Source organism: Drosophila subobscura, chromosome O (genome assembly GCF_008121235.1).
Source record: "Drosophila subobscura isolate 14011-0131.10 chromosome O, UCBerk_Dsub_1.0, whole genome shotgun sequence".
NCBI classification, from domain to species: Eukaryota; Metazoa; Arthropoda; class Insecta; order Diptera; family Drosophilidae; genus Drosophila; species Drosophila subobscura.
Window position 1 is genome coordinate 3,063,938 of NC_048533.1, and position 24,100 is coordinate 3,088,037.

Genomic DNA, 24,100 nt, shown 5'->3' on the forward strand with positions numbered 1-24,100 from the left:
TACTCTAAATAAAGGTATGAGTGGCCAAATATTCGTATCTTTTATAAGCAAAAGAGCACAAAAAGTGGCATTAGAATGGATTTGATTCGTTTCTGTTTTTGCTGTGAGATTTTTGTGTGATTTTGTGTGCTTCTGAGAGTTAATTCAGGTTTTAGCCAAAGCTGCAATTCTTCCTGGCTATCATCCGTCTTGGCCATATCCTTCTTGTGCCCCCTCCCCCTTCCCTTTGCCGCTTTCTCTGGCCATGAGCCAGTAGCCAGGGTCAACATCAGGGGCTGGTTGGCTGGCAAACGAAATTGCGGCAGACAGAAGTCATTTAAGGAGAATTTATGGGATTTTAACTGACATTTAAACAGTCGCCAAGGAACAGGAGAGGACACAGGATACACAGTGGGAGGTGCAGGACTACACAAGGAGGCAGGATAACGGTTGTGGGGGAGTTTAGAAGCCGAAGACGAAGGAGGAGTGGGAGTGGGAGCGGGAGTGGGAGGAGCTTGTCCAGCAAGATTAGCGACGACTGTGCAACAAAATGTTATGGACAGTCCCGGATAATGAACGACTCTCTCCGCCCAGGGACGAAGGACGAAGACATCTAGCAGGACAGGAGTGAAGGACAGAGACAGAGCGCGTAGCGAGAAAAATGAAATGTAATTACATTTGAAAATGACCAAAAGGAAAGGCACAAAAGGAAAATGCAGAAAGAAATATTCAACGCCCCATTATGGGGGCGGGGCGGGGCGTGTGTTTGCTGGAGCAAAAATCACTGCAACATTTCCTTGTAATTAACTCCATGAAGATGTTCCCACTCGGAACACAGATTGAGGGGGTGGGCGACATTATAGCGGAGGGGAGAGAGAGATGGGGAGAGCGCACTGAGTCGACAGCTCGGGATTGAAGCAGCGGAAATGTGAGCCAGAAAGTTGAAAGCTGAAAGCGTACTTAAAGGAATTCCCAAAACGACATGGAATTTGCACAGCTGCTGAGGAAATACTGCAGGAGTGTGGCAAGAAGTAATAATCTATACCCAAGAGCATGGAACTGCAGCAGCAATCAAGAACAGGCGAAGATCGCCAAAAAGAGCGTAGGAGCAGCAGAGGCCGCAGCGAAGAGAACACCAGAGAGAAGAGAAGAGAGCCATAAGCTCTCGCTCTTGTATGCTGTTGAAAGGAAAGAGAGCTTCCGCCTGCAATGCTTGTCCCTCTTTCTCTTGGTCTTCCCGTCGGAATGCCCTCAACCCTCCGCTTGCGAAGTCTTTTAATCCGAACTGACCCTGCTTCTCCCTCTCTTTCGACCATCGCTGCTTGATTACCCTTCGCTTTTGTCACTCATTTCTGCTGTTTTATTGCAGTCCCGTTTTGGATATTTTGAATGCATCATTCGCGGAATATTTCCCTTCACTCGCTCTCTTAACAGGAGAGATTTAGTCATGGAAACTTATTTTAATGATATTTTCTTACCTTTTACTCCTCCTCCCATTAGTTCAACTTGTTCTGAAAGAAAGAGAGCAGAAAAGTAATCATTAGTTAAGTGAATTTTCCCAAGAACCAAGTTTCACTCACTCCCCACAAAGTTAAAGTTGTGCAGCACAAAAAGTAGTTTAAAGCTTTGGAAACTTTAAACTTTCACAAGGAAAACCCTTTTAAAAGAAGGAGTTTTTCCATTTAACTGATGTAACGAAAATTAAGACGCTTTTATGCACAATGACTCAAAGATTAACTCGGATTTGATAACAAACTCATTTGAGAGTAGCTTCAGCTCCTCTTCAGCAGCTCCCTCCCCATTCATAAAGCATAAACTCGCTCTTCAAAGTCGAAAACTTAATGAAAACACTCGAAGGAGCAGCTCCTGCCCGAGGGGAAAATCCCCACCCTGCTGCAGCTGTGGCAACAATCAAAGTATTTAAGCTCCACTCCAGAAGAAGGGAGTACAAGGTGCCTGCCATTACACACACACACACACACACACACACACACACACAGTGCGAAGCAATGCTTTGCGGCAGTACCGCGCGCGTGGGGCGCCCACTCCCAATACTTCCCGCATCATATTATATACCCGCTAGTGTAAGAACGTAGTAGTAAAGTAAGAAAATTCAGAGAATAAATGAAGGAATATAAAAAAAAAAAAACACACACACACACACACATACATAGTATGAATGTATGTAAATGTGTACCGTAAGTACTCACGAATATGAGCAACAACATCCGATAAAAGCTCTCTTTAGCAAACAAAAAAAAACTGCTGCACTTTAACCAGGCGGAGGCTGACCTCAATTCAACCCTAACCCCCACCCCTAACCGCACCACAACAAAAAGTGCGCCAGGGGGGTGTCGTTAAAAGGGGTGGCCATTATTTCTTGCATTTTTACCATATTTTCGTAATTTTTTAAAAAGTTTACAAGAAGTGTTTTGCCTCTCCCCACATCCTTCTGGCTGGCACACATTGATTGCTTGCATTTATTTTTCTGCCAAACTGCACTTGTAAGTTTCCCCCCTAGCCTCTCTCTCTCTCTCTCTCTCTCTCTCTCTCTCTCTCTCTCGGGGAGTAGCAACAAACATCGTAGCAACAGTAATCGAAAAGTTAATTCTCCGAAAAACAAGGTAATTAGTGTTTCCAGTGGCCATAAAACCCAAGCAAATGTGCAAAAATAACGAGAAAAGTTTAAAAAGCGCCCAGCGAAGAGGGAGAGAGAGCGAAAAAAACTACAACGAAGTAGCAAAAGTGTCTGGGTGTGGGTGTGGGTGTGGATGTGTGTATGTGTGTATGTGTGTGGCATTGTGGTGTTGCCTTGCAACTTGAAGCAAAAGCAAAAGCACTTGCAACTTGCACCTAGGCAGTGGAGGCAGAAACACGCCGTAATGAATGGCCAACAACTCCGTGGAAGCCCCGAAGGCGACAAGTGCAGGGGTGGGGAGACAGAGGAGCAGGACTGTAGGTAAATGTGAGTACAGCTACAGGTGCAGGTGCCGGTACGGCTACAGGACTCACAGCACCAACAGGAGGTACGTACAACCACAGTCACAGATGAGAGAACTGCAGCAGGTGGAACAGTACAGGGTTGCCAAGGTTACCCGCTAAATGGGAAAAATGTAATTGTTTTTTCCTCTTTTTTTCAGATGAACTTCAACTAAAAATGAAAGGAAGCGCTTCCAGGAGAAACAATGCAGAACTTCAACTGGATTCCAGTACAATCTTTATTTTTGTTTGATAATTTTCCACACCGCAAACCTCATTGAAAATCGTTCAAAACTCTCGCCTTCACATCATTTACATTTCAATCACAATTTCGCGCTTGTTTTTTCACACTGATTGTCAACTCTGGCGCCAGATGGTGGGGCAACTCTGGCAACTCACATGCACGAGGCCCTCAATTAATTAATAAACAAAACTTTAGCCTCTCAAGCGCTTCAAGTGCCGCCACACGCATCGCATCGCATCGCATCGCCTAGAACTTTTCCTCGACAGTCGTTTGTTATGCCGAAAACTTTCTTTCCCTCCCTGCCATCTAGGGAAACCTTTTCCCGTTTCCCTTTCCCTGCACTGTCCCTGCGCTGCCCTGCCAGCGTGCTCTAGTTGTGCGGCGCCTAATGACAAACATGAAGTTTTTGCCACCACATCAATCAAAAGTTTTTCATCAACGTCATCAGAGTTATCAACATTGCCGCAGGCGGTGCAGAGAGAAATAAAAACAGCACACGAGATAGAGCCAAAGGGAGAGAGAGACACAACTGCTGCTGCCGCCAACACCCCGAGTGAGAGAGCCATGCTGACAAACAAGAACAACAGCCACACATCTTTCCCCACACACATTCGGAGAGGATGAACGAACAACAGATCTTACGAAAGATTATCGAGGCAAAGGTGAGCCCGAAGCGATAGATACACTTTCACTTGTGTACATACATAATTTTCAAGGAAAATTCTTCTACCAATGGAGGTGCCACGATTATTTCAGATGGTAAGTTGATCTCTCTAGATCGAAAGATGTTTTCTGTTTAAAGTTAGCTGCTTCTAAAATTCCCATTTGGCACACAAATAAATCATAAATCTAATCAAAATCATAACATCCAAGATGGGGGAGGGTATAATTATCAACACGGTCGGGCCGGCGGGGAACACGGGCAGCGCTGGGCGTTTACGTAATGTGCGGCTCGTGGTCGTGCCTGCTAAATGTCTGCATAATTTATGAATGCCACAGCAGCAGCAGCAGCAGCAGCAGCAGCAGCACATCCATCCACCAGAGAGCGAACGGGAGAGAGGCATGATGGCACTGCTGATGCGTTCGCACCTTAAATAAGAGAAATGGATGCCATTAAATGTCCAGAAACAACAAAGCAACAACATAAGGCAAACGTCTAGGGGCAGAGGAGATGCTGCAGATGGAGGGGACGGACCTGCTAAATAACTCAAATGAAATGCCTCAAATGCCGCACAAATCTTTTCCACTTGAGGTGAGGAGATGCTAGTGGATGGCTGCTGCCTGCTGCCTGCTGCCTACTGGTGTTCCATCTATTGCAAGTGTGCACTGAGAGAAATTTCCTACAGATCTCTCAGAAGTCTCTATGAAAATTGGTAGAAGCTTGGCTTATCCACAGCCTATCCTTTCTGTGGAATTTCGCCCACTATCCCACTTTTCGCCCAGTGTAATATTGATAAACCAAGGCGCGCACTTCATCTTCATCATCGGTCCACCAGGCAAAACAAAAAAATGTAAGATGAAGATATAGAAGAAGAAGCTGCAAAAGTGTAAGGTGATGCAGAAGAAGAGCCACCATGTAGCAGCGAGGAGAGCGCTCACATAATCAGCTTCATCATCAATGAAGAGGAAGCAAGTGGGAGCGGGAGACTGGAAGCTAAAGCGTAGGTGGCAACATGGCCACACCTTTTGCCCATACACATCGTAGCCATGACAGGCAGCGAGAGGGGGGAACGGGAACGGGAACAAGACCGAGGACTATAAGATGAGGTGGGTCGCGTCCCAGCCTGTCACCAGCCAACATCTTCATCTTCATCTTCATCTTGCTGGTTGTTCCTTCGCGTTGTTCCTCTTATTTACGACAAGGACGACATCTTCATCTTTCAAATGCGTTTAATTATGTCAAAGTAGAAGAGAAGCCGTCCTTTTTTCTCTCTGCTGCTGCTGCGGCTGCGGCTGCTGCTCTTCTTTTTTGCTGGTCTCGAGGGCGCACACACACGCGTGGCGGACAGGCGAAGAGAGTGGGAGAGATAACAGAAGAGCGATGTGGATTCTCTCCAAGTTTGACTATCCACACACACCTACACACATGTACACACAAACATACATACATACATGTGCACATTAAAGTTCTGCTATTTTTTCATTCCCTTGCCCCCCACCCCTCCACCAATTGCTATCACTTTTTACATTTGTTTCATTTGTGCGACATTTCCACATTAAGCTTGCGCCCGTCGTCGTGTCGTTTGCTTTTGTGCATAATCGTGATGCCGTTAGCTTTAGCTTTGGCTTTGGCTTTGGCTCTTGCTCTGTTCCTTCATTTCATTTCATTTCCTTGACTTTCATTTCTTTCCTCTCTCCCTATCTCTGCCTCTATATCCATCTCTGCTGTGTCCTGTCTCCCTCTGTCCGCCTGCTGCTGCTGCTGCTGATGGAAATAAGCTACCAATTACTAAAGTGTTTCACTCCAAAGCCATTTCAGTTGTTCCCCCGATGTACCCGCTCCTGGTCCTACTGCTGCTGCTGCTTCTCTTGACTATGCCGCTGCTCTGCTGCTCTCCCGCTGCCCACTGCTGCTGCTGCTGCTGCCCAGCACAAGGTACAATGCTTAGCAGGTACGGTACACACCCACCCCTATGCTCTTGCATTTCTGATCGTGCATTCGTGCCTCTCCTTATAGGTTATATACCTTGCTGCTGCTGCTGCTGCTGCTGATTTCGCTTCATCTGCCTCTGCTCATGATGGACTTGGACTTAACTGCTGAGCATTTCGCTTTAGTCCAAGAGCTGAGAATGAGCTGCAGGCAAAAGGGCAAAGGACACACACACATGCACAGAGCCAAGGAATACATGAAAGTTGATTCCATGTTCAGTCCGCATTATATGCTGCACTTATGTACACATTCATGACTGGTTTTGTGCTCTGCCGCAGGGCCGAAAGGAAATCTGCTCATACTTTCATGTGACTTGCAGAAATAGCAAAGACTGTAAATGAAATCTGAACGAGAAAAACAATGAATGCTCAAGAAATTCACTTTATATTTGCAGGAAGAGGTTAAATCAAGACCGATACCCCTTTGGGGATTTTAAAGAAGAAAGAGCCAGTTCTCGGATTTCGATTAGAGCCAATTTACAATACGTTTCCATGGGGAAGAGTCGGCAAACTCTAAACATTTCAGCAGCTCTTGTCAACTGTAAAAATGTGTCTCTACTTTTCTCCCTCACTCTGAGCCGCTGCCTTTCTCAATTACCATTCGAGCGCAACAGACGCCAATGCCAGTCAAGCCATGTGCCCCGTGTCCATCATCATTTTTGCATTGCAGATTTAATTTCGTCAAAGTGGAAAAGTCAACAGAAAAGGTCTCTTCCGTCGCGTCGACAGTGGGACAGGACAGCGAGGACCGACCGAGGAGAGGAGACCAGACCACGCACCAATGAGTGCAGACTGTCGCCGCCACACACCGAAACACTTCCACAATCCCTGCCCCTCGCTCTGCTCCTTCCTCCTTCATTCCATCCGACGCCCATCACCATTCAGCCATTCCCATGCATATGCGTGTGACCCGACCCACAGGATGATGGTGAAAGACAGCAGCAACAACAACACCACCACCACACAGGAGGCAGAAGCGAACACATGGAAGAGCAAAAGTCGAAGAGCAGACGGAGAGACGACAGGGAGCGAAACAGAGGGTCGCCTCGCCTCGCCTCGCCTCTCCTCTTCAAGCCGGAGTGCCAAAACTCGAACGAATGCTAATGACATTGGCTAACTGTTCATTTGTGTTTGCTATGTCTTTCCCTCTTTCTTTTTCTGCTTTTTTGTCGGGGTGGTGGTGTCTGAAGCACCCGTCAAAGGGTTTGGCGAAGAGACAGCCACAAAGAGAGAGTTCGCCCTCTCGCTCTAACTAGCTGTACTCGTCAACAGTCGACTGTCGACAGTCGACGACACGTTCCACTTGGCCGGAGGTCAATATGCTCAACGGATGGATTCTACTTTGCCCTGTAATTAAACATTTTTCGTGCGGATTCGGGGAATCGAGGGGGGGATCTGGGTATTGCGGATTGAGATGCTGAGATAAAGGTGAAGGCTGCTGCCCCTACCTTCCCCACGCTCTTCCGTTTATTCAACGAAATTAATGGAAATCTTTTGCCAAAAGTTCATTCCCTCCCTCCACTCCACTGCACTGCTCTGCTCCACGCTTCGTGTGTCTTCGGTTTTAGCCGCTTTTAAAGACCCAATTAGTCGTTGGGCTAACGGCCAGGGGCCCAGAACCGAATAGCACGGAGAAGACACCCAGAAATAGAGCTCACAATTTGCCTGCCATTCGAATTTAATTGACAACTGTTGTTGCTGGCTTACTTTAGGGCCTAATTGATGACTTGATGCTGATGCCGATGCCGATGCCGATGCTGCCACTGCCCCACAAAAGCTATCCTCCCGCCCTCGACTGCCTCTGTTCCACTCACATCAGTTGTTGTTTCGGTAAGCAAATAAATAAATCAAGATATAAGCAAAGAACCATTCGAGTGAGTCTCCTGGAAATGGAATCCGTCCCCGTCCATCCATCCAGTTCCTGTCCGTGTCCACACGAAGAAACTTCAGCATAAGCCAAGGACTGCAGCAGCACTTCTGCTCGAGTGTGTCGAGTGTCGAGTGTCGAGTGCCTCGTGTGTGGGCAGTGCATGAATTTAATAAATACATTTTCAACAGCACATCAGTCATGGACATCACCAGAGAGACAAAGAGAGAGAGAGAGAGAGAGAGAGAGAGAGAGAGTCCTGGCCGGACGGCACACTGATGCCCTGCAAAATGTGTGTGCAATGAGGAAGCTGCATAGCTCTCAGGAGCAGGAAGAGACATTAAAGGATACTTTTTAGTCCAAAGACTCTGTCCTGGTTGTTGCAGTTGTTTGTGCGTGCAATGAATTCATACAACAGGCATTATCTCTGGTACTTTTCGGACACACCCAACACACATGGGGCTGGCATCAAGCAACAGCCAGTCCGAAGCCAGCATCAGCATCAATGTCGCACAGGGGGCAGAAGGACACATGAAACGCAAAATGCATTTTGAATATTTATGAAAATGCATCTTGCCTCCGAGTGCTCCTCATTCCGCTCCTCCTACTGTGTGGCTTCCATGGCCCATCGAATGCATCGTCTAATCATTATTCAAAATCATTCGGTACGTATCCCATTCCATTTCTTTGGGGGATTTCCATGCATATGGAAACGAGTCTTAATAACAAAGTGTTGACTGGACGGACACACAGGGAAAACTGCAGGCAAAACTAAGAGTGTGCCACTGGGGCAGGAGCAGGGGCAGATAGTTGAACCACAGGTCAAGTCCCTCTCATTCTCGTTCGGGTTTTGGCAGCGGCTGTTTGCATTGTTAGCAATTCTGTTTCTGCTTCTGTTTCTGTTTTCGTTTCTGCTGTGTTTCTGCTCTAACTCAATTTTATTCGAGAACTATTTGCCTCATGGGGCAGAGAGGAGAGTGGGGGAGTTGGGGGCCTTCTTCGTGTTCTGGCGATTGCGGCCTTGCAACAATTAAACGCTTTACTTTACAGCCGTCGCGTTGGAGTTTAGATCTTGTTCAGAAATTAACTGATATCTTAGAGGATGACCCATTTAAAATGTGTATAAAAATCCCCCTGCATTGTTCACACCGATTTAGACCGTTTCGCACCCGAATCTTTTCCCTAAAACCCTGCTAAGCACTTCAAATCTATGGAAATACGAAATTTAAATTAAACTCAACTGAAAATCCTCAGCCTCTTCGCACAACATTTCCACACGTCTCTCGCACCACTCGATGGCGATCCATTTTCACATTTTCAATTAAGAGTTGAACAAAAAATAGAACCAAATCGGCAGCGAGGAACAATAGATGGGGCAGCCGCTGCTGCTGCTGCTGCATGTTGCATGTCTTCCAATTAGATGCCACCGATAGAGATAGATTTGACGGCCGTTTCTTGTTTTTCAGCCAGCATTTTACTCGTTGTTCGATTTGCAAAACCATTGAACACAAAAGATTTATGGAGTAAATCAATAAATGCATTTGACACAAGAGGAGCAAGCGGACAGAGCCGAGAGGAGCGGAGAGCCTTTCCGGCCTCGCCTCCATGCAAACAGAATGGAGAAATGGACACCCGAAAATCATTTATACTCTCCCTCCCCATGATCCAGCCCCTAGCCGTCCTCCTCTTGTGTTTTCTACTGTACAACAAAACGAATCCAACAAACTAATTCAATCTTTGCCGCTTGTCCACGTTTTTCACAGATTTTTTTGTCCGGTGACACTGCAACCCCCCACCAGCAACCCCATTGCAAAGCCCCTCTCCCATGTACGGTTTAATGGCGAAACGAGAGAAAAGTCCATTTGTGTGAATTGCATTTTCATTTGTATAGAATTTCCATGGGCTCTCCTCCTGGCGGCATTCACACATGTCCCTGTCTCCTGGCGGCAGGATATTCGACTTTCAAGAGGTGGCGGCACAGAGGGGGCACAGAGGTGGGGCACGTTGTCTCGTGTTGCTTTGACAGTTTTTTGGCAAACTGCCAGCGAGAGCGAGCCACTGCCACTGGCCACTGCCAATGGAGTGCACTCATCGAGAAAAAAAGCAACAACGAAGGAAGTGTAGAGAGTGCAGAGAGCGTGTGTCGACTGAGAGGTACCCTCTAATGGGATTTGTGTATGGAAATTCGATTGAAATGTCTGTAATTTGAGAGGGATTAGCTCCAGCTGTTTGAGATCCGAAGATCCTTAAGGCAATCCACGGATAATCCCCACCAATCTACCCTCCAAATGCTGTACCCTGTGCCCCAAAGTGAGATGGTTAAGGGCCAGTGACAGGGAAGGGGAGGGGAGGGTAGGGGAGCGAGAAGACAGATAGACAGAGATAGGGGAACAGCCATGGAGATACGGGAGAATAGAAGAATGCGTGCGTAAAATTTAGCACGCTCTACGTGCTACGTGCCACAGCAGCAGCAGCAGCAGCAGCGGCAGCGGCGACACACAACTAAAAAATTGAAGTAAATTTGGCAGAGGACTCGTTAGAGAGCAAAGGCAACCGTTTCCCTGGTTTCCCAGCATCAGCATCAGGATCTGGAGGGGCAAGTGGAGAACTCTCTGCGTCAGCAACACAAGGGGAAAATCGACGCCCAAACTCAAGTTCATGGTGCAGGCAGTGCGGCGGGCGGCAATGCAGTCCTTGCTGCTGCCTCCTGCCAGACTGCTGTCGCCGGAGACATCCTGTCGCCAGACAATCGCCACTCGCTTTTTTTTGTTGGTTTCGGTTTCGGTTTGGATTTGGTTTTGGATTCGTTTTGCCGCTTAGGCCATTAGCGGACACTCGATGTGGTCCTTCGGAACATGGAGCAGGAACACGAGAAAGCAATTGCGGCGCCGCTCTGTGGATCCTCATCATCCTCATACCACATTCAAGTCGGGAAAACCTATTTCGTTATCTCTAGGAAGTAGACAATTTCGTACCGCTGGAAATCTTTGGATATTTGCACCCTTAAGACATTCCCAGAGAATCAAGAGACTCCCTAAATCACTTTCCATCAAAATTCAGAGAGCTTTTCCCAACAAATGAAACATTTCGTGCATTTCCACACATTTTCAATGAATATTTACTCCCGCAAAATGGATTAAAATGGATTAAAATGGCCTGCAGGCGGGCGACATCTTCAGGCCTTAAAGCCGCGGCAACGTACCATACGACCACGTGACGTATACGCAACGTTGCCCAGAACACACTGCGAACAACGGATAAACGGTAGCCAGTGGCCAGTAGCCAGTAGCTGGTCTAATGAATGCCCAACTACGAGCAAGAGTATGGGCCAGAACCACAGCTGGGACACAGAGAGCCGAAAGCTCCCCGTCTCTCGGTACGGCGAACGGCTGGATGGATGGATGGTTGCTTGGTTGGATGGATGGATTGTTGTATGCCCCACGTAGCGCCGCCCCCCTGTCCAAACGAACTTATTAATATGCAGAGCAGCCAGCAGGTGTCTTTGCTACCGTTTTATGCCACAATTTGCGCCACGTGCTGCCACGGCCACTGCCACTACTGTTGTTTCCCCTCGCCGTCTCTCCTTCTGCTGTTGCTGCCGTTGCTGCTGTTGCTGACAAGGCCTTAATAATGCTGCCACTTGGCTGCGTGGCCTGCCTGTCTGCCACACTGCCCCACCCACAGCCCGTGGCCCGTTCAGCGCGTAGCTGCAGCACAAAATTAACAATTCGTAGCTCATTTTTCTGCTGCTGGTCTGAGGCACAAAGTGGGCGGTTGGGCGGGAGACCACTTGCAGCGACAATTAGTTGAGTTATTGGCAGCCAAGTACCACGGCCAGGGGCAGTGGCAGGGGCAGCAGGCAGCAGGCAGCAGCCACCAACGACAAACAGCAATCCACCAAGTGGCTTGCAACGCAACAGTCGCTGGGGGGGAAATGTTGGTGCGCTCTTCGGGCTAGGATTATTTCTTGGAGCCCGAAGATCCTTAAGGATCTACCATCCACAAGAAATTCTCCCTAGCTGCTGGAGAAACGTTCTCAAAAGCATTTTCCAAGTCTAGTCTCAAGGGATTTCGCTGTACGATCCATTTGCCTTGGCTGTTTATAAGTACATGTCCCATCCCTAGACTCTACTTAATATGCCTGTACCCCCACCACCCAGCCCCCCTACGGTCCACTCACATGAACTGCTGGCTGATCGGCTTGTTAGCTCTGTCCCTGACTGTGGCTCTGGCTCTGGGTCCTGTTTTCTCCCCACAGAAATGAGTTTCTGGCAAAGGCTTCACAAGGCAGCAGCCGCCTGTCAACGCATAGTTGGGGCCACAAAACAGGACAATGGCAGGGACAGGGGCGGACAGGGACAGGCGACCACAGGAGAAACATCCACAAGGAAGGGTCTGGCAGGCAGGCAGTTCCCTGGCACACGGAATACCTGGCCACAGGCCAAACGACCGACTGGACAGGAGGCAGGAGAGAGACAGTGACTCGGCATGGAGTGCACTTGCAACATGTCATAGAAGCCAGAGTGCTGTACCCAAAAGGAGGGGCAGGAGTAAATGAAGGCAGAAATGGGGATAATGTCAATGCTGCAGGAGCAGCACACAAAGGAGGAGTCGTCCAAGGACCAGAGAGCACTGGCAACAATCTCAGCAATCCACAAAATTGACTACCGAACAACATGTCAAGTGATTGAAGCCGAAGCCCCCCTCCGCATGAGAGGGCCCCGCTTCGTTTTTGGGGCCAAGCTACTGCCTGTCATTTGGCCGCAGTGACCAGGACGGGGCAGGACAGAGCTTCTAGGGCCAATTGATGCAATTACTGGATTAAGCCATCGGCTCATCAGTTGTCAAGGGAACTGGAAATAGAAGTAGAAAATTGGTGTTCCGCCTACGCCCCAGTAGGGCTCCTCCAAACAGTTCTCCTCCCAAGGATAATGATTTCTGACTCCCTGCAATCCCCTGCCTCTGCCCGCTTTATCCCTCTGTCCTGACAAAAGCCAAAAGGCTGCGCAACGAAAACATTTACTCAGCTTTGACGGCATTTTCATTAGGTTTTCGTTCGGCGATTCTACGCTTTGTTTGTGCAACATACTTTTATGAGCAACTTATGTAGCAACAAAGATAGAGAGAGAGAGGGAGAGAGCGAGAGTCCTTCGCTCCCCCCACCTGTTTCCGGTTGGCTTTTTTGGGCAGTCTTCTCTTGGCTGTTGCTGACATTTCTCTCTCGCTCTGAACCTTCCTCTAGCTGTTCCCCGCTACTTTTGTAGGAGTGGCAGATATTCTGATGGTAACTGCAACTGTAACTGGCAACGGTGCCACACGGTGGCACAGCAGCCATAAACCTCTTCAATGTACAAATTCCCCGGCGAAGGCGAAGGGAAAATGTCAACGGCTACAGGAAAATGCAAAATACAAATTCAGAAAAAATTGCAAATACCAAATAGAGACCAAAGAGAGAGAGACAGAGAGAGAACGAAATTCACGCCAAATGAATTCTGCCACGGGAGTGTCCTGTGATGCATTTAGCTGTCATTTTGTCTTAGCGGCAACGACGACTCGCTCGAGGATGTCTGATTCGTGTTGCTGTGTTGCCTCCACCTGCTGCTCCTGCTGCTCCTCCTGTGTAAAGAGGTTCCTGAGATGCGGAAACGCGGAAAACCCCCATAGAAAACCCCGAAAACCGAAACGAAGCCACGGCAAAACGCAATGCGCGTAAAATAAACAAATTTCCGCCAACGACGACGAAGACGACGAGGACGGGGACGGGGACGACACTCCACTAGGCAAACAGTAATTGGAGCAGGCAGAAGGCAGCAGCGGCAGCAGCGGCAGCAGGGGCAGAGGTAAAGGGCTCTGGAGGAGCAATAGATACTGGTTTCTGGTGGGAGGATGCCTGCCTGCCTGCCTGCCTGCCTGCCTGCCTGGGGAGTGAAGGCAAGTGGAAAGCCCAGGTAAAACCCAAAGTCAAAACCAAAAACTGAAACTGAAAACTGAATGAAAAATAAAAGAAACAACTCACGAGGAGAGAACTGAAGCAAAGGCTTCATAGCGAGAGAGCAGATACCCTGTAAACAAAGCGCGGAGTGTCTTGAAACCAGATCAAAGGGAGTGGAATGTGTGGAGTATTTCACCAAGCGGGTTGTTTAATTCCGAATATGATCACTATGCAATTCTTGGAGTAAAATAGTTCCAAGTTCAACGACTGCCATGAGAAATTGAGCCAATCCCAAGCCAGAAATTACAGGGTAATCACGACAGCGAGAAGCAGCAGCAGCAGCAGCCGTAACTCAATGCTAACGAAGGAAGCAGCGAATCCTAGCAGGGATTCCACGGTGGGGATTCTCGCAGGGTTCGCATAACGCAAGAAAGGAAGGCAGGCAGGGGGCGGAAAGGGAGAGGTGAGGAGAGAGCGAGAGAGAGAGAGAGAAATGTTTCAGCAAATGCAATATTGTAATGCCGTAATGCCGTATAAAATGTATGCATATGTTTTACACAGGATACAGGATGCTGCCAACGAGACGACACAACCCAAAGAGACACACAGCGGGTGGAGGCAGGCGTGGGAGCAGGAAGGCAGGAAGTCGACGCTTTGCTGCTGCTGCCTTCGAATGCGGAAAATTAAAGAAAACAACAGCGCGAAAATCGCATTCCCACAGAGAGAGAGAGAGAGAGTGGAAAGCCCGGCGGGGGAGGCAGAATGACAGAAAGCGAGTGAAACGAGAGAGCGGGAGCGCGAAAAAATGTGAATGAAAATTGAATGAGAAACACACAGAATGCCCCATTTTGTCTCTGGCTGGGAAATAGATCCGGTTACCCTTTTCCTCCTCCTCCACTCTCCACTCTCTGCTTCCGCGGATTGCCAGTTCTCGGGAGTAGCGCTCTCTGGCCGTAACCTGCCACTAGCCTCGTGCCTGTGTGGCGTGTGTCTTGGACACGTTGAGTTCTTGCTGCTATTTTGTGCCCTAATTGAAAACATTTTTGATTTAATTGGTTGCTGGAAAATCATCTCTGAGATCTGCATCCCCATCCTACTATTCCTACCCCCTCGATTAGCATAGTTTCACAGTTTGAGTTGCTTCCCAAAAGAGTAGAAAGAAAAGAGCAAAAAACAAACAGAAGGAGACAAAGGCAAAGGAGCAAAACTAATGAGAGCCTTGGGGATGTGATTGAGTTTGCGCCTCGAGGGCTTCTCCTCCTTCAGGCTTTAATTAGGATAGAACTTGATTGGATTTCGCACTTTCCTCTCACCTCTGCCACTCTTTTGTGCCACTCTTTCGGCTGCAATTTGCTTGGCATTCGTTTGATAACAAGGCGCTCAAGGTGCGCTCTCCATTTGGGTGAAATAATTACTGCCTCGCACAAGTGAGGGAAAAATCAGAGCTCTGGCAGGGAAAAACTCAGTGGGAGAGTGGAGTACAGTGGAGCATCAGTCCATCCTTTTAAATGTTGTCAACATTCAAGGGACAATCTCTGACAGATGTGTCTTTCTGGGTTCTCGGGGCAGCATGGACCTCTGGCGATATTTGCACCTGAAATGGCGCACCCTCCTGCTGCTGCCACTCATCCTGTACCTGTACAACCGCGACACTTGCACCTGGAGCGAGTTTCCCGGCCCCGAGGCACCGGACATCGCCGCGGAGACGGGCGTTTACTTCGTCAACACCTCGCGCTGCCGCATGTCCGCCATGGATGCCGTCTCGCCCAAGGCCCTCTCGTTTGTGCAACGTTTGGGGCCCTTCGAGTGTCCCAAGGTGCAGCTGCTGCGTGCCGCCACCATCAAGGGGCACAACTACCTGATCAGAGACCTCGTGGAGTTGGATCTGTGGCGGTGCTGCGCCGTCCGTCGACTACGGGATGTCCTCTGTGCCTACCAGCAGCTGCAGTACTGCACGGACTTCCGCACCCACGTCCTGGGCACTCAATCCTTTGGCCTGGACCCTAGATCGGAGTACATGAGGGTCCCCGATGGCCTCCAGATGTTGAGGGTCTACTGCTGGGTGGACTTTGGGCGTGTCATCTTCCACGATGTTCTGCTGTTTGTGCCTCCCCCCCATGCTGCACACCCCGTGGCAGAGAGAGGAGGAGGCGGGCTGCCCTCCGAGCGCCTGTCGGTCCTCGTCCTGGGCATCGACTCGCTGTCGCATCTGCACTACCGCAGATCCTTTCCCCATGTGGCAGCGTACATCCGCCATCTGCCGCACACGGAACTGTGGGGCTACAATCGCGTCGGCGACAACTCATACCCCAATATCGTGCCTCTGCTGACGGGACTCACCGCCCAGGAGCTGGAGCGGCGCTGCCTGAGGCGCAGGCGGAGCTACGACGAGTGCCGCTTCCTGTGGAACGAATTCCACGACGCGGGCTACATGACGGCCTTCGGGGAGGACACCGCCCAGGGGGGCACCTTCACCTACCGGAAACGAGGCTTCGAGCACCAGCCCACGGACTTCTATCTGCGCCCCGTGCTGCAGGAGATGCGGCTGCACACGACCTATGAGGCACGCGGCGACTTCGATGTCAAGTGCACGGCGGGGCGGCGCTACGAGGAGGTGCTCTTCGACTTTGTGCAACGCCTGATGCCGCACATGCAGCAGCGCGACTTCTTCGCCTTCATGTGGCAGACGCAGGGCGTCCACGACTACTTCAACTACGCGAGGATCGCGGATCAGGACTACCTGCAGCTGCTGCAGCAGCTCCACCAGAGCCGCATCCTGGACCACACGCTCGTCCTGCTGCTGTCGGACCACGGCCTGCGCTTCGATCCGTTCGCCAAGACGTTCCAGGGCATGCAGGAGGCCTCCCAGCCGCTGGGCATCGCCCTCTATCCCCCCTGGCTGCAGCGGCACTTCCCCTTGGCAATGCGAAATCTGCAGAGAAACGCCCACCGCCTCGTCACGACCTTCGATCTGCACGAGACCCTCAAGGATGTGATGGACCTCAAGGGGCGCCTGCGCGACGCCAGCATTCGGAATCGATCGCACCGCTTGGGCAACCCACGCGGCGTCTCGCTCTTCCTGCCCGTTCCCGAGCAGCGGGACTGCCGCTCGGCCCACATTCCGGACCACTACTGCCTCTGCCACAGCCTCAAGCAGATACCCACGGACACGCCCACCGTGCAACGGATCGCTGGCTTCATCGTCTCGCACATCAATCACCTGCTGCGCCCCTTCCCCCAGTGCCGCCAACTGTCGCTGGAGGAGATCGAAAGAGCCTACGTGAGGCGGGATCATGGCGCGGCAGGGGGCTCTACGGATCAGACGACCATCACGGTCCTGGTGGTAACGAAACCCGGCAACGGCCATTTTGCGGGCACTGCCTTGGCCTCCAATGTCACAGCGCTGCACGGACGCATCACCCGCTCGGATGCCTATGGGGCACAGGCCCATTGCATTCGAGATTTTCGCTTTGAAATGTACTGCTGTTGTGGTTAAGGGAGTGAAGAGCAAACAATTAAACCGAAGAGCAAAAGAGTGGCATTTCCATGGGCACAAAGGGGAGCAATGGGAATGGGCACGGCACGAGATCGGCACCATGAAGCAACTATAAAGGGAGGTCTCGTCGGCTTTGTAGAGGGAAACGTACCAATGCTGTCAATAAGTGCGAGTGAGAGGGCGTGCAGAGAGAGAGAGAGAGCAACTGCTCATACTTGCGTCCCACCACAGTCATGGCAGTGAGCTGTAAGTGTGACTGAAACGACAATGTCCCAACCACGCGTCGACGGCAGACAAGAGAATGTAGGGGAAATTACCCGAGGAACGCTGCCGACGAACGACTCCTTTGTCTGCCGACAAACAAACTTGTCCCGGCAAAAACTAGGGAAACCTTCCGCGTCGACGAGTGCGAGTGAAACAAGCTCGCTGAACCTTCGCATTGACAAACGAGCACTGAAAATTGGAGGAACGCTGCCGACGACGAGATCTCCTTTATAGTTGCTTCATGTTTTATAGTTGCTTCATGATCGGCACACGACAACACAAGCAAGAAGCAATGAAGATGCTTTTGAGCAAGAGGTTGCATTCGGCAGCCTCTGTAGCCGAAGCTATTAGCTTGCTCTCTTTGTTTGCGAGATCCCTCTTTTCAGTGGCTCTCTTAAATGCATTTACCAATGCCAGAGTGAAGTTGTTTATGCCGCCACACAGCAGCAGACGCTGTCGACAGATGTCGCCCCAGAGTCTCGTGGTCTATCCGCAGAGCCAACAGAACGAAAGAGGGAAACAAAGAGAGAGAGAGAGGGGGCGGGGGGAGGCATGTAGTTGCTCTGCACTGTAATTAATAATAATTTGCATTTGCAATGTTTTGCAGTTCACGGGGTTGCTGCAGAGTTTTAATTAAATTATGTGGCATCGCTGTCAGCGTGGGGCGCGCAGGGTCTGTGGTTGAGAGGGCGTGGCAGCAGCTACAAGATAAACCTTGCTCCGCAGAGTGGGTTGCCAGTGGGTGCATGCAACATGCAACATGCATAAATTATTAGCGCTATCTGTTGTTATTGAAGAGCGGGAGGGAGTGCCAGGCTGAGTTCTAGTTTCCAATCTATGTACATACATGCATACACATATCTGTATCTATGTATCTGTGTGCTTGATGCAACAACAACATTAGCAGCTGCCACAACACTGCTTCGCACTGGGGGCAGGGGGCTTGCTGGCATCGAAACATCGAAAACTTTTGGCAAATCACTTGATTACTTGCACAGGCGAGATTCGTTAGTGCTTGGCAATTGGATGTCAAGTTTTGTTGTTCCATTTATTCAGCCACTAACCTAATCGACATGTAATCGATGTCACTGAGACACAAATTGAGTAATAATCAAAAGTTTGGCTAATGAAAAGTCATCCTCCCTGGGGCATCACTTGGCAACACTCTCTTTGGCTGCTACTCAACACTTCAATCACTTTTCATGGAGTGTCGCATACTTAACATCACGCATACGAGCGTTGACTTTGACATTGACTGTTACTCCCAAACTCTGCCCCGAAAACTCCATTCGAAGAGAATAGATGACCCGCCATCGCTCCCTCTCTCTCTGCCCCCTGTAAAGGGTTGGACCCCATCAGAGGACTCTCGTGGCAAATGCCATTAAGAGCTTTTGACCAGAACGTGCCGTAAATCAAGTCACTTTAATTCAATAACAAGTTCCCCAGGCAGAGCGGCTCCTCCCTGCCTCCCTGCCACCCTCTCTCTCTGTTTCCCCTCTCTGTCGTCCAAATGTGCAGATGTTGCCATTTCGGTTTTGGGGTTTCGTGCATTCGGGGTTCGAGTGGGTCCTGGACATTGATTTCGTTTATCTGCGATGCCAAATTATTCATTTGGCCCAACAGACAGCCACACAGGCATCCACAGCAGCCCTCCCGGCAGCCCCCTCTCCCACTCTCGCTTTGCTGTTGGGCAAGTAATTTGGAACAATTTGATTTCGAGTTTGGCCAAAAACAGTCGCAGCAGTCCTCGTCGTCGGCGAACAGCCAACTTCTGGACGGGCGCGCCTTCTGCCTTTTGCCATTTTTGCGAGTCGAATTTTGCCTTCGATGTAATTCAAATGTTTTTCTTTTGAGGATGTTTTTCGGATAGCCCAGGGTATAGCCCTGCGAGAGGGTATGCATAAAACCTAATAATTAAACTCATGGAAATGTGCAAGCTATTTATTTTCTTCCTCACAGTCTTTGCTCCTTTTTAGAGGGTATTCCTGCGTTCGTTTCTGCAGTTGCCTTCATGTTTTATGGCTGTATGACTGGATTGTTATGGTTATTGCTATTATTTGCCATTTACGAGAGTAATTTCAATTCGAAATGAAAACCTATTCAGCCTTGAAACAAGTTTACACAATGCTAAATAAATTAGAGGACAACAAAAGCAAAGGCAGGGAAAACTTTCGGGGGAAAACTCTCGTTCAAGTGTCGAAGAAATTGTTTGGATTTATGTTTTGCATAAAGCAAAACCTCTCCCTCTGCCCATCCCTCTAAAGTCTATGCAAATCTCTATTCCACTCTCTGAAAATTAATAGCAATTATGGATCATTGAAAGAATGAATGGCCAGGAGCCGCAGAAAGAGGGGGAACTTCCTTTTTATTTGTCTTGCATAATTATTGTTGTTATTTATTGTCGTCGTCGTCGTCGTCGTCCGAGTGCGAAAGAGAGAGAATCTCAGTCAGTATTTCTTACTTGCGAGTACACTTCCCCGTTGAGATTTATTGCTGGATGAATGTTTTGTCATCGTATCGCATCGCTGAATGAATAAACAATTGAATAAATCAAAAGTTTTACAAACATCATTCACAGTAATTGAAGAGAGTGTGTGGTGTGCGGGGCGCATGGGGATATTGATTACTTGGAGATTGGAGTGAAAGTGTGGGGCACACATTTGCCTTGACTTAAATTGAAATTTAAGTTTTAGGTGAGAAGTTTCTGTGCTGAGGATTTTTGTTGATATGTCAATATGCATCGGTATAATTCAGTTTACTTCCTATCCTTTTTCAAACATTATTCGCAACTGTCATTGCACTTGCCTCCACATTTGACTTGTGGGGCACATGCCACACACACACCCACAACACAGATGAGTGTGGATTATGATTTAAGCAACCGCAGGATGGCAGCAGCCACAGGACTCTGCAACAACTGCGACGGAGCTGTCGGCCCCCATTTCAGGGCAGACGATGGATCCTGCCACAATGGTTTCAGGCTAATCGCACTGTCATTGCGTTAACCGCATTTCGTTTATTAGCCGCATTGCATTAAACGGCCAATAGGAGGAACGCAGAAAGGGAGAAGGAGCGGGGGATAAAGGGAAGTGTTGGCATGGCAGCAATAAGAATGCCGCCCGCAAAGGGAGGAGAGGCGCGGCACTCCCAGATGCATTTCCATTGCATTGCATTTTCTCCCCCATCCACACATATTTCATTATCAATTTGCATCGAAATCTATTGAGGGGGAATGCCACAGAGGGAGGGAAAGCGGCGGGCAGGCAGGAGAGTGCGGCAATGTGGCCAATAGCTCTGAAAACCAATCGCATTTTGGAGCGATTTTGGCATAGTTTGCGGGCATCATTCGAATATCACTCGAAACATTGCACCAGCGCACGAGCAGGGGGAAACAATGTTTCACTTCCCCCTCGCTGCCACAGCAATTTGGAAAGAGAAAGAGAAAGAGAGAGAGAAATGAGTGGAGATGAGAGGACAAATTTTATATCCTTCTGTTGATGGCAAAGTGTTGGCCATTTGGTGTCCGTTGTCCTTGTCGTTGAGTGATTGGTTTTGCGGGGGAGGCGGATAAAAGTACAGTCAGAAGCCTGTTTTGAAAGGGTTGCCATAGGGGGGGTACATCCTAGACGATGTCTTTCGCTTAGAAGTGAATTGGTTATCAACAAATTACGAAATTGAACCTCCGCTACGTAGCAGCAAGCTGTGTCACAATCGCAACAACCCACAGAGACCACACAACACATGCAACACGCAACATGCAACATGGCCTGCCCCCTGTCCTCTCTGTGGTACCCACCCACTCTCTCCACTCTCTCCACTCTGACAATTGGAAAATCTATAAACTATTGAATTGCAAATTGCGTCTAAAGCCAAGAGAAGGAGAACATTTTTGCAATGTAAATTAGCAGCGAAAAGAGCAGCAGCCAGCAGAAAAAGAAACAAAAGAGGGAACGAAATACCGGAACAGGCAAGGAGAGAAAGGCGCTGGGCAGAGGAAGTAAAACGAGGAGCTGTGCCTGGACAACAGCCGCAACAGTGGTGGGAGGACAAGAACCGCAATCATTTTCTCTTCCCCCGCTCCTTCCCCCCACCCGTAAACACACTCATGAGTGGCGAGAGAATTGTGCTATGAAATAATCCACAACGACAAATATGCGCGCTGTTTCATGTATCCTCCCGCCCCCCCTTCAACAATATACACTCTCTGAGTGTGTGTTTGTGTGTGTGTTGACCAGTTGGTTAGCCAAAACCAAAAGCCAAGCCTCTCTCTCTCTCCGCACAAAAGCCGTTTTGGTCTGTGCAAGTATTTTGTATTTTTGGAGCCAGTCGCCAGTCGCCAGTTTCCAGCAACAACTACCCGTAAAGCTACAACTACAACCCACAGAAATACACACGCAAACACACACGTACACAACACATAAACCGGTTCATCCGAATTCCAGACAGCCGCCGCCAAAGTCAGAAGCAGCAGCCGCCTCTGTCGCCATCGAAGACAGACTCCAAGAAATGTTCAGAGCATTGGAGCAGCGGAGAGGCAGCAGAGCAGCGGCAGCGGCAGCGGCAGCGGCTTCGGAGCAGCAGCCGGCACTAAATGTCAAGCCAGTAACTGCATGGGCGGAGAGGGGGAGGTAGGTGGCTAAAGCAGTGCTGTGCAAAAAGAAGTAAACAAGAAATAAGAGTAAGGTGCGGGTACCGAGACTTGACATACCCTTCACTCACCGATCTTCCATCAACATACATACATACAGTTGCGAAAAAAATAATAGCACCACTACAACACATTTTGTTCTTGGACAAAAAAAAAGCAATTACTGTTGCGATTTTTTAAATTTTTTAGTTTTTTATATAGTTAAGTATTCCCCATTAACAAACAAAGTGTTGCCTTTCTTCAAAATTCTGTCTTTATATATTTTTTTTTAACTTTAAGAAAAAATACCACGAATATGGCGAAAAAAATAATAGCACCGTTAGCACTATTTTAAGTGAATATCCGTAATTTCGCGGAATTGACTTTGTATAAACCACGTATTTATTAGTTTTAACTAATATTTCATTGTTTCTATCATAAAAGCTAATAATAATCATTACAATAATACGTGGAAAGCTCTGAAATGCGAAAAAGCGCGACCCTTGAAAACAATTTATGTTTGACGTAAAAACTTACAGAGAATTTGGTCAATTGGTATGCAGTTTCAATAAAATGATTAAAAACGCCTTAAACTATGAAGAAAAGTGTAAAACACGTGGATGAAAACGATCTATGACCCCTTTTAGGGTCAAAAGGCTGATTCGCGAGAGCAAGAAGGTTCCCTTCAAGCCAGCTATCGAGCTTAAAAAAAGAGCTTAAAATAAAAGCGACGAGCTAGAAAGTTTGGAAATATCTTAGACAACATAGCCTAAAAGCCTGCTGCCCAAAAAAAATCGCACTTTTAAACGCCAGACAAATTACTAAGCACATGATGTTTGCAAGGGAGAATGCCAATTGGACATCCCTATAATGGAGCATAAATTTTAATGTCAGATGAGTAAAAAGTGTTTTATTTACTGAAAAGGGATCTCGATCATAGTTAAGGCGTTCAAGGAACACCAGTACACCAAAGAAAACCATTAAAAATAAAAGGTTGAATTTAATGGTATGGGCCTGCTTCTCCTACTATGAAGTAGGGCCAATACATTGACTATAAACCATCATGGATCAGCACGAGTCCTTGAATTTCATGGAGACAGTAATGCTACCCTTTGCAGAATACGAAATTCCACTCGTATGCGTCTTTCAAACGGAAAATAGCCCCAGCATGAAAGCAAAGGAATGGTTCGGGGCCAACACTGAACGTGTTAAAGTGGCCTGCACAGTCGCCTGACATAAAACCCATCGAAAATGTGTGGTCCGACGTCCAGAAGGCAGTTGCTGATTCCAAACCAACCACTGTCGGATCACTTTAAGAACAAATTTAAGAGTCCTGGTCCAAAGCTCCCCAAAAGCTATGCCTGGACTTAGTGGATTCCATGCCAAGACGATGCGCAGCTGATGTTGCCAAAATAGGACACTGAACTAAATCTTGAATGATAAGTATTGATTTAGAATTAATAGTTCAAAAGTGTTAACTAAGAAATTCGTTACTTGTTGGTCATTTTTTAAATTGTAAATCCATTTTTCAAAAGTGGTGCTATTATTTTTTTCGCCTAATTTTACGAGTTTCACTAAAGTTCCTTAAATAACTTAAAAGCCTTACAAAAAAGGTGATTTTTTTTGTTGTTCTCAGATTTGTAAGAGTCTCCCCTTTCTAAAAATGTGCTTAAAGTTTCCTTAAAGTTAAAAATGTGAGTTGGGCAACTATTTGAAAATTGCTTGTGGTGGTGGTGCTATTATTTTTTTCACAGCTGTATGTACATAAATGCTGCAAACTATTCACTTCTATTTGTTCAACGGTATTGAAAAAGAATAAACAGCAAAGAACTGCAACTGCGATTAGCACAAAGAGAGAGATGAAGAGAGAGATGAAGAGAGCGCGGAACACGATGCAAGAGAGCGCATGTTTAATGGAAGATCAACTAAAGAGAGAGACGGGTGGAGGAACCGAACCTGTCCGAAGCTGTTCTTGCTGGATAAGGGCATGGTCCAAGTTTTGGCAATCTCTTTATCGCTTTACGTCGCTGTTCTTAATGATGGTTGGCGGACGAGGGGGATCG

The 24,100-nt window shown here is 48.3% G+C and overlaps 2 protein-coding genes across 4 annotated transcripts in view; both read right to left on the reverse strand.

Moving 5' to 3' along the window:
* Window positions 1-24,100, reverse strand: part of LOC117898021 (cadherin-87A) — a 67,939-nt gene that overhangs the window by 31,612 nt on the left and 12,227 nt on the right. For all 3 annotated transcript variants that reach the window (XM_034807153.1, XM_034807154.1, XM_034807155.1), the window contains one exon: window positions 1,458-1,490. In XM_034807153.1, coding sequence (XP_034663044.1) covers window positions 1,458-1,490 — 33 coding nt within the window. The remainder of the gene's footprint in view (window positions 1-1,457; window positions 1,491-24,100) is intronic.
* LOC117898024 (alpha-protein kinase 1) overlaps window positions 19,810-24,100 on the reverse strand; it is a 51,573-nt gene continuing 47,282 nt past the window's right edge. The window contains exon 5 of the mRNA XM_034807161.1: window positions 19,810-19,831. The gene's annotated coding sequence lies outside the window, so the exon portion shown is untranslated. The remainder of the gene's footprint in view (window positions 19,832-24,100) is intronic.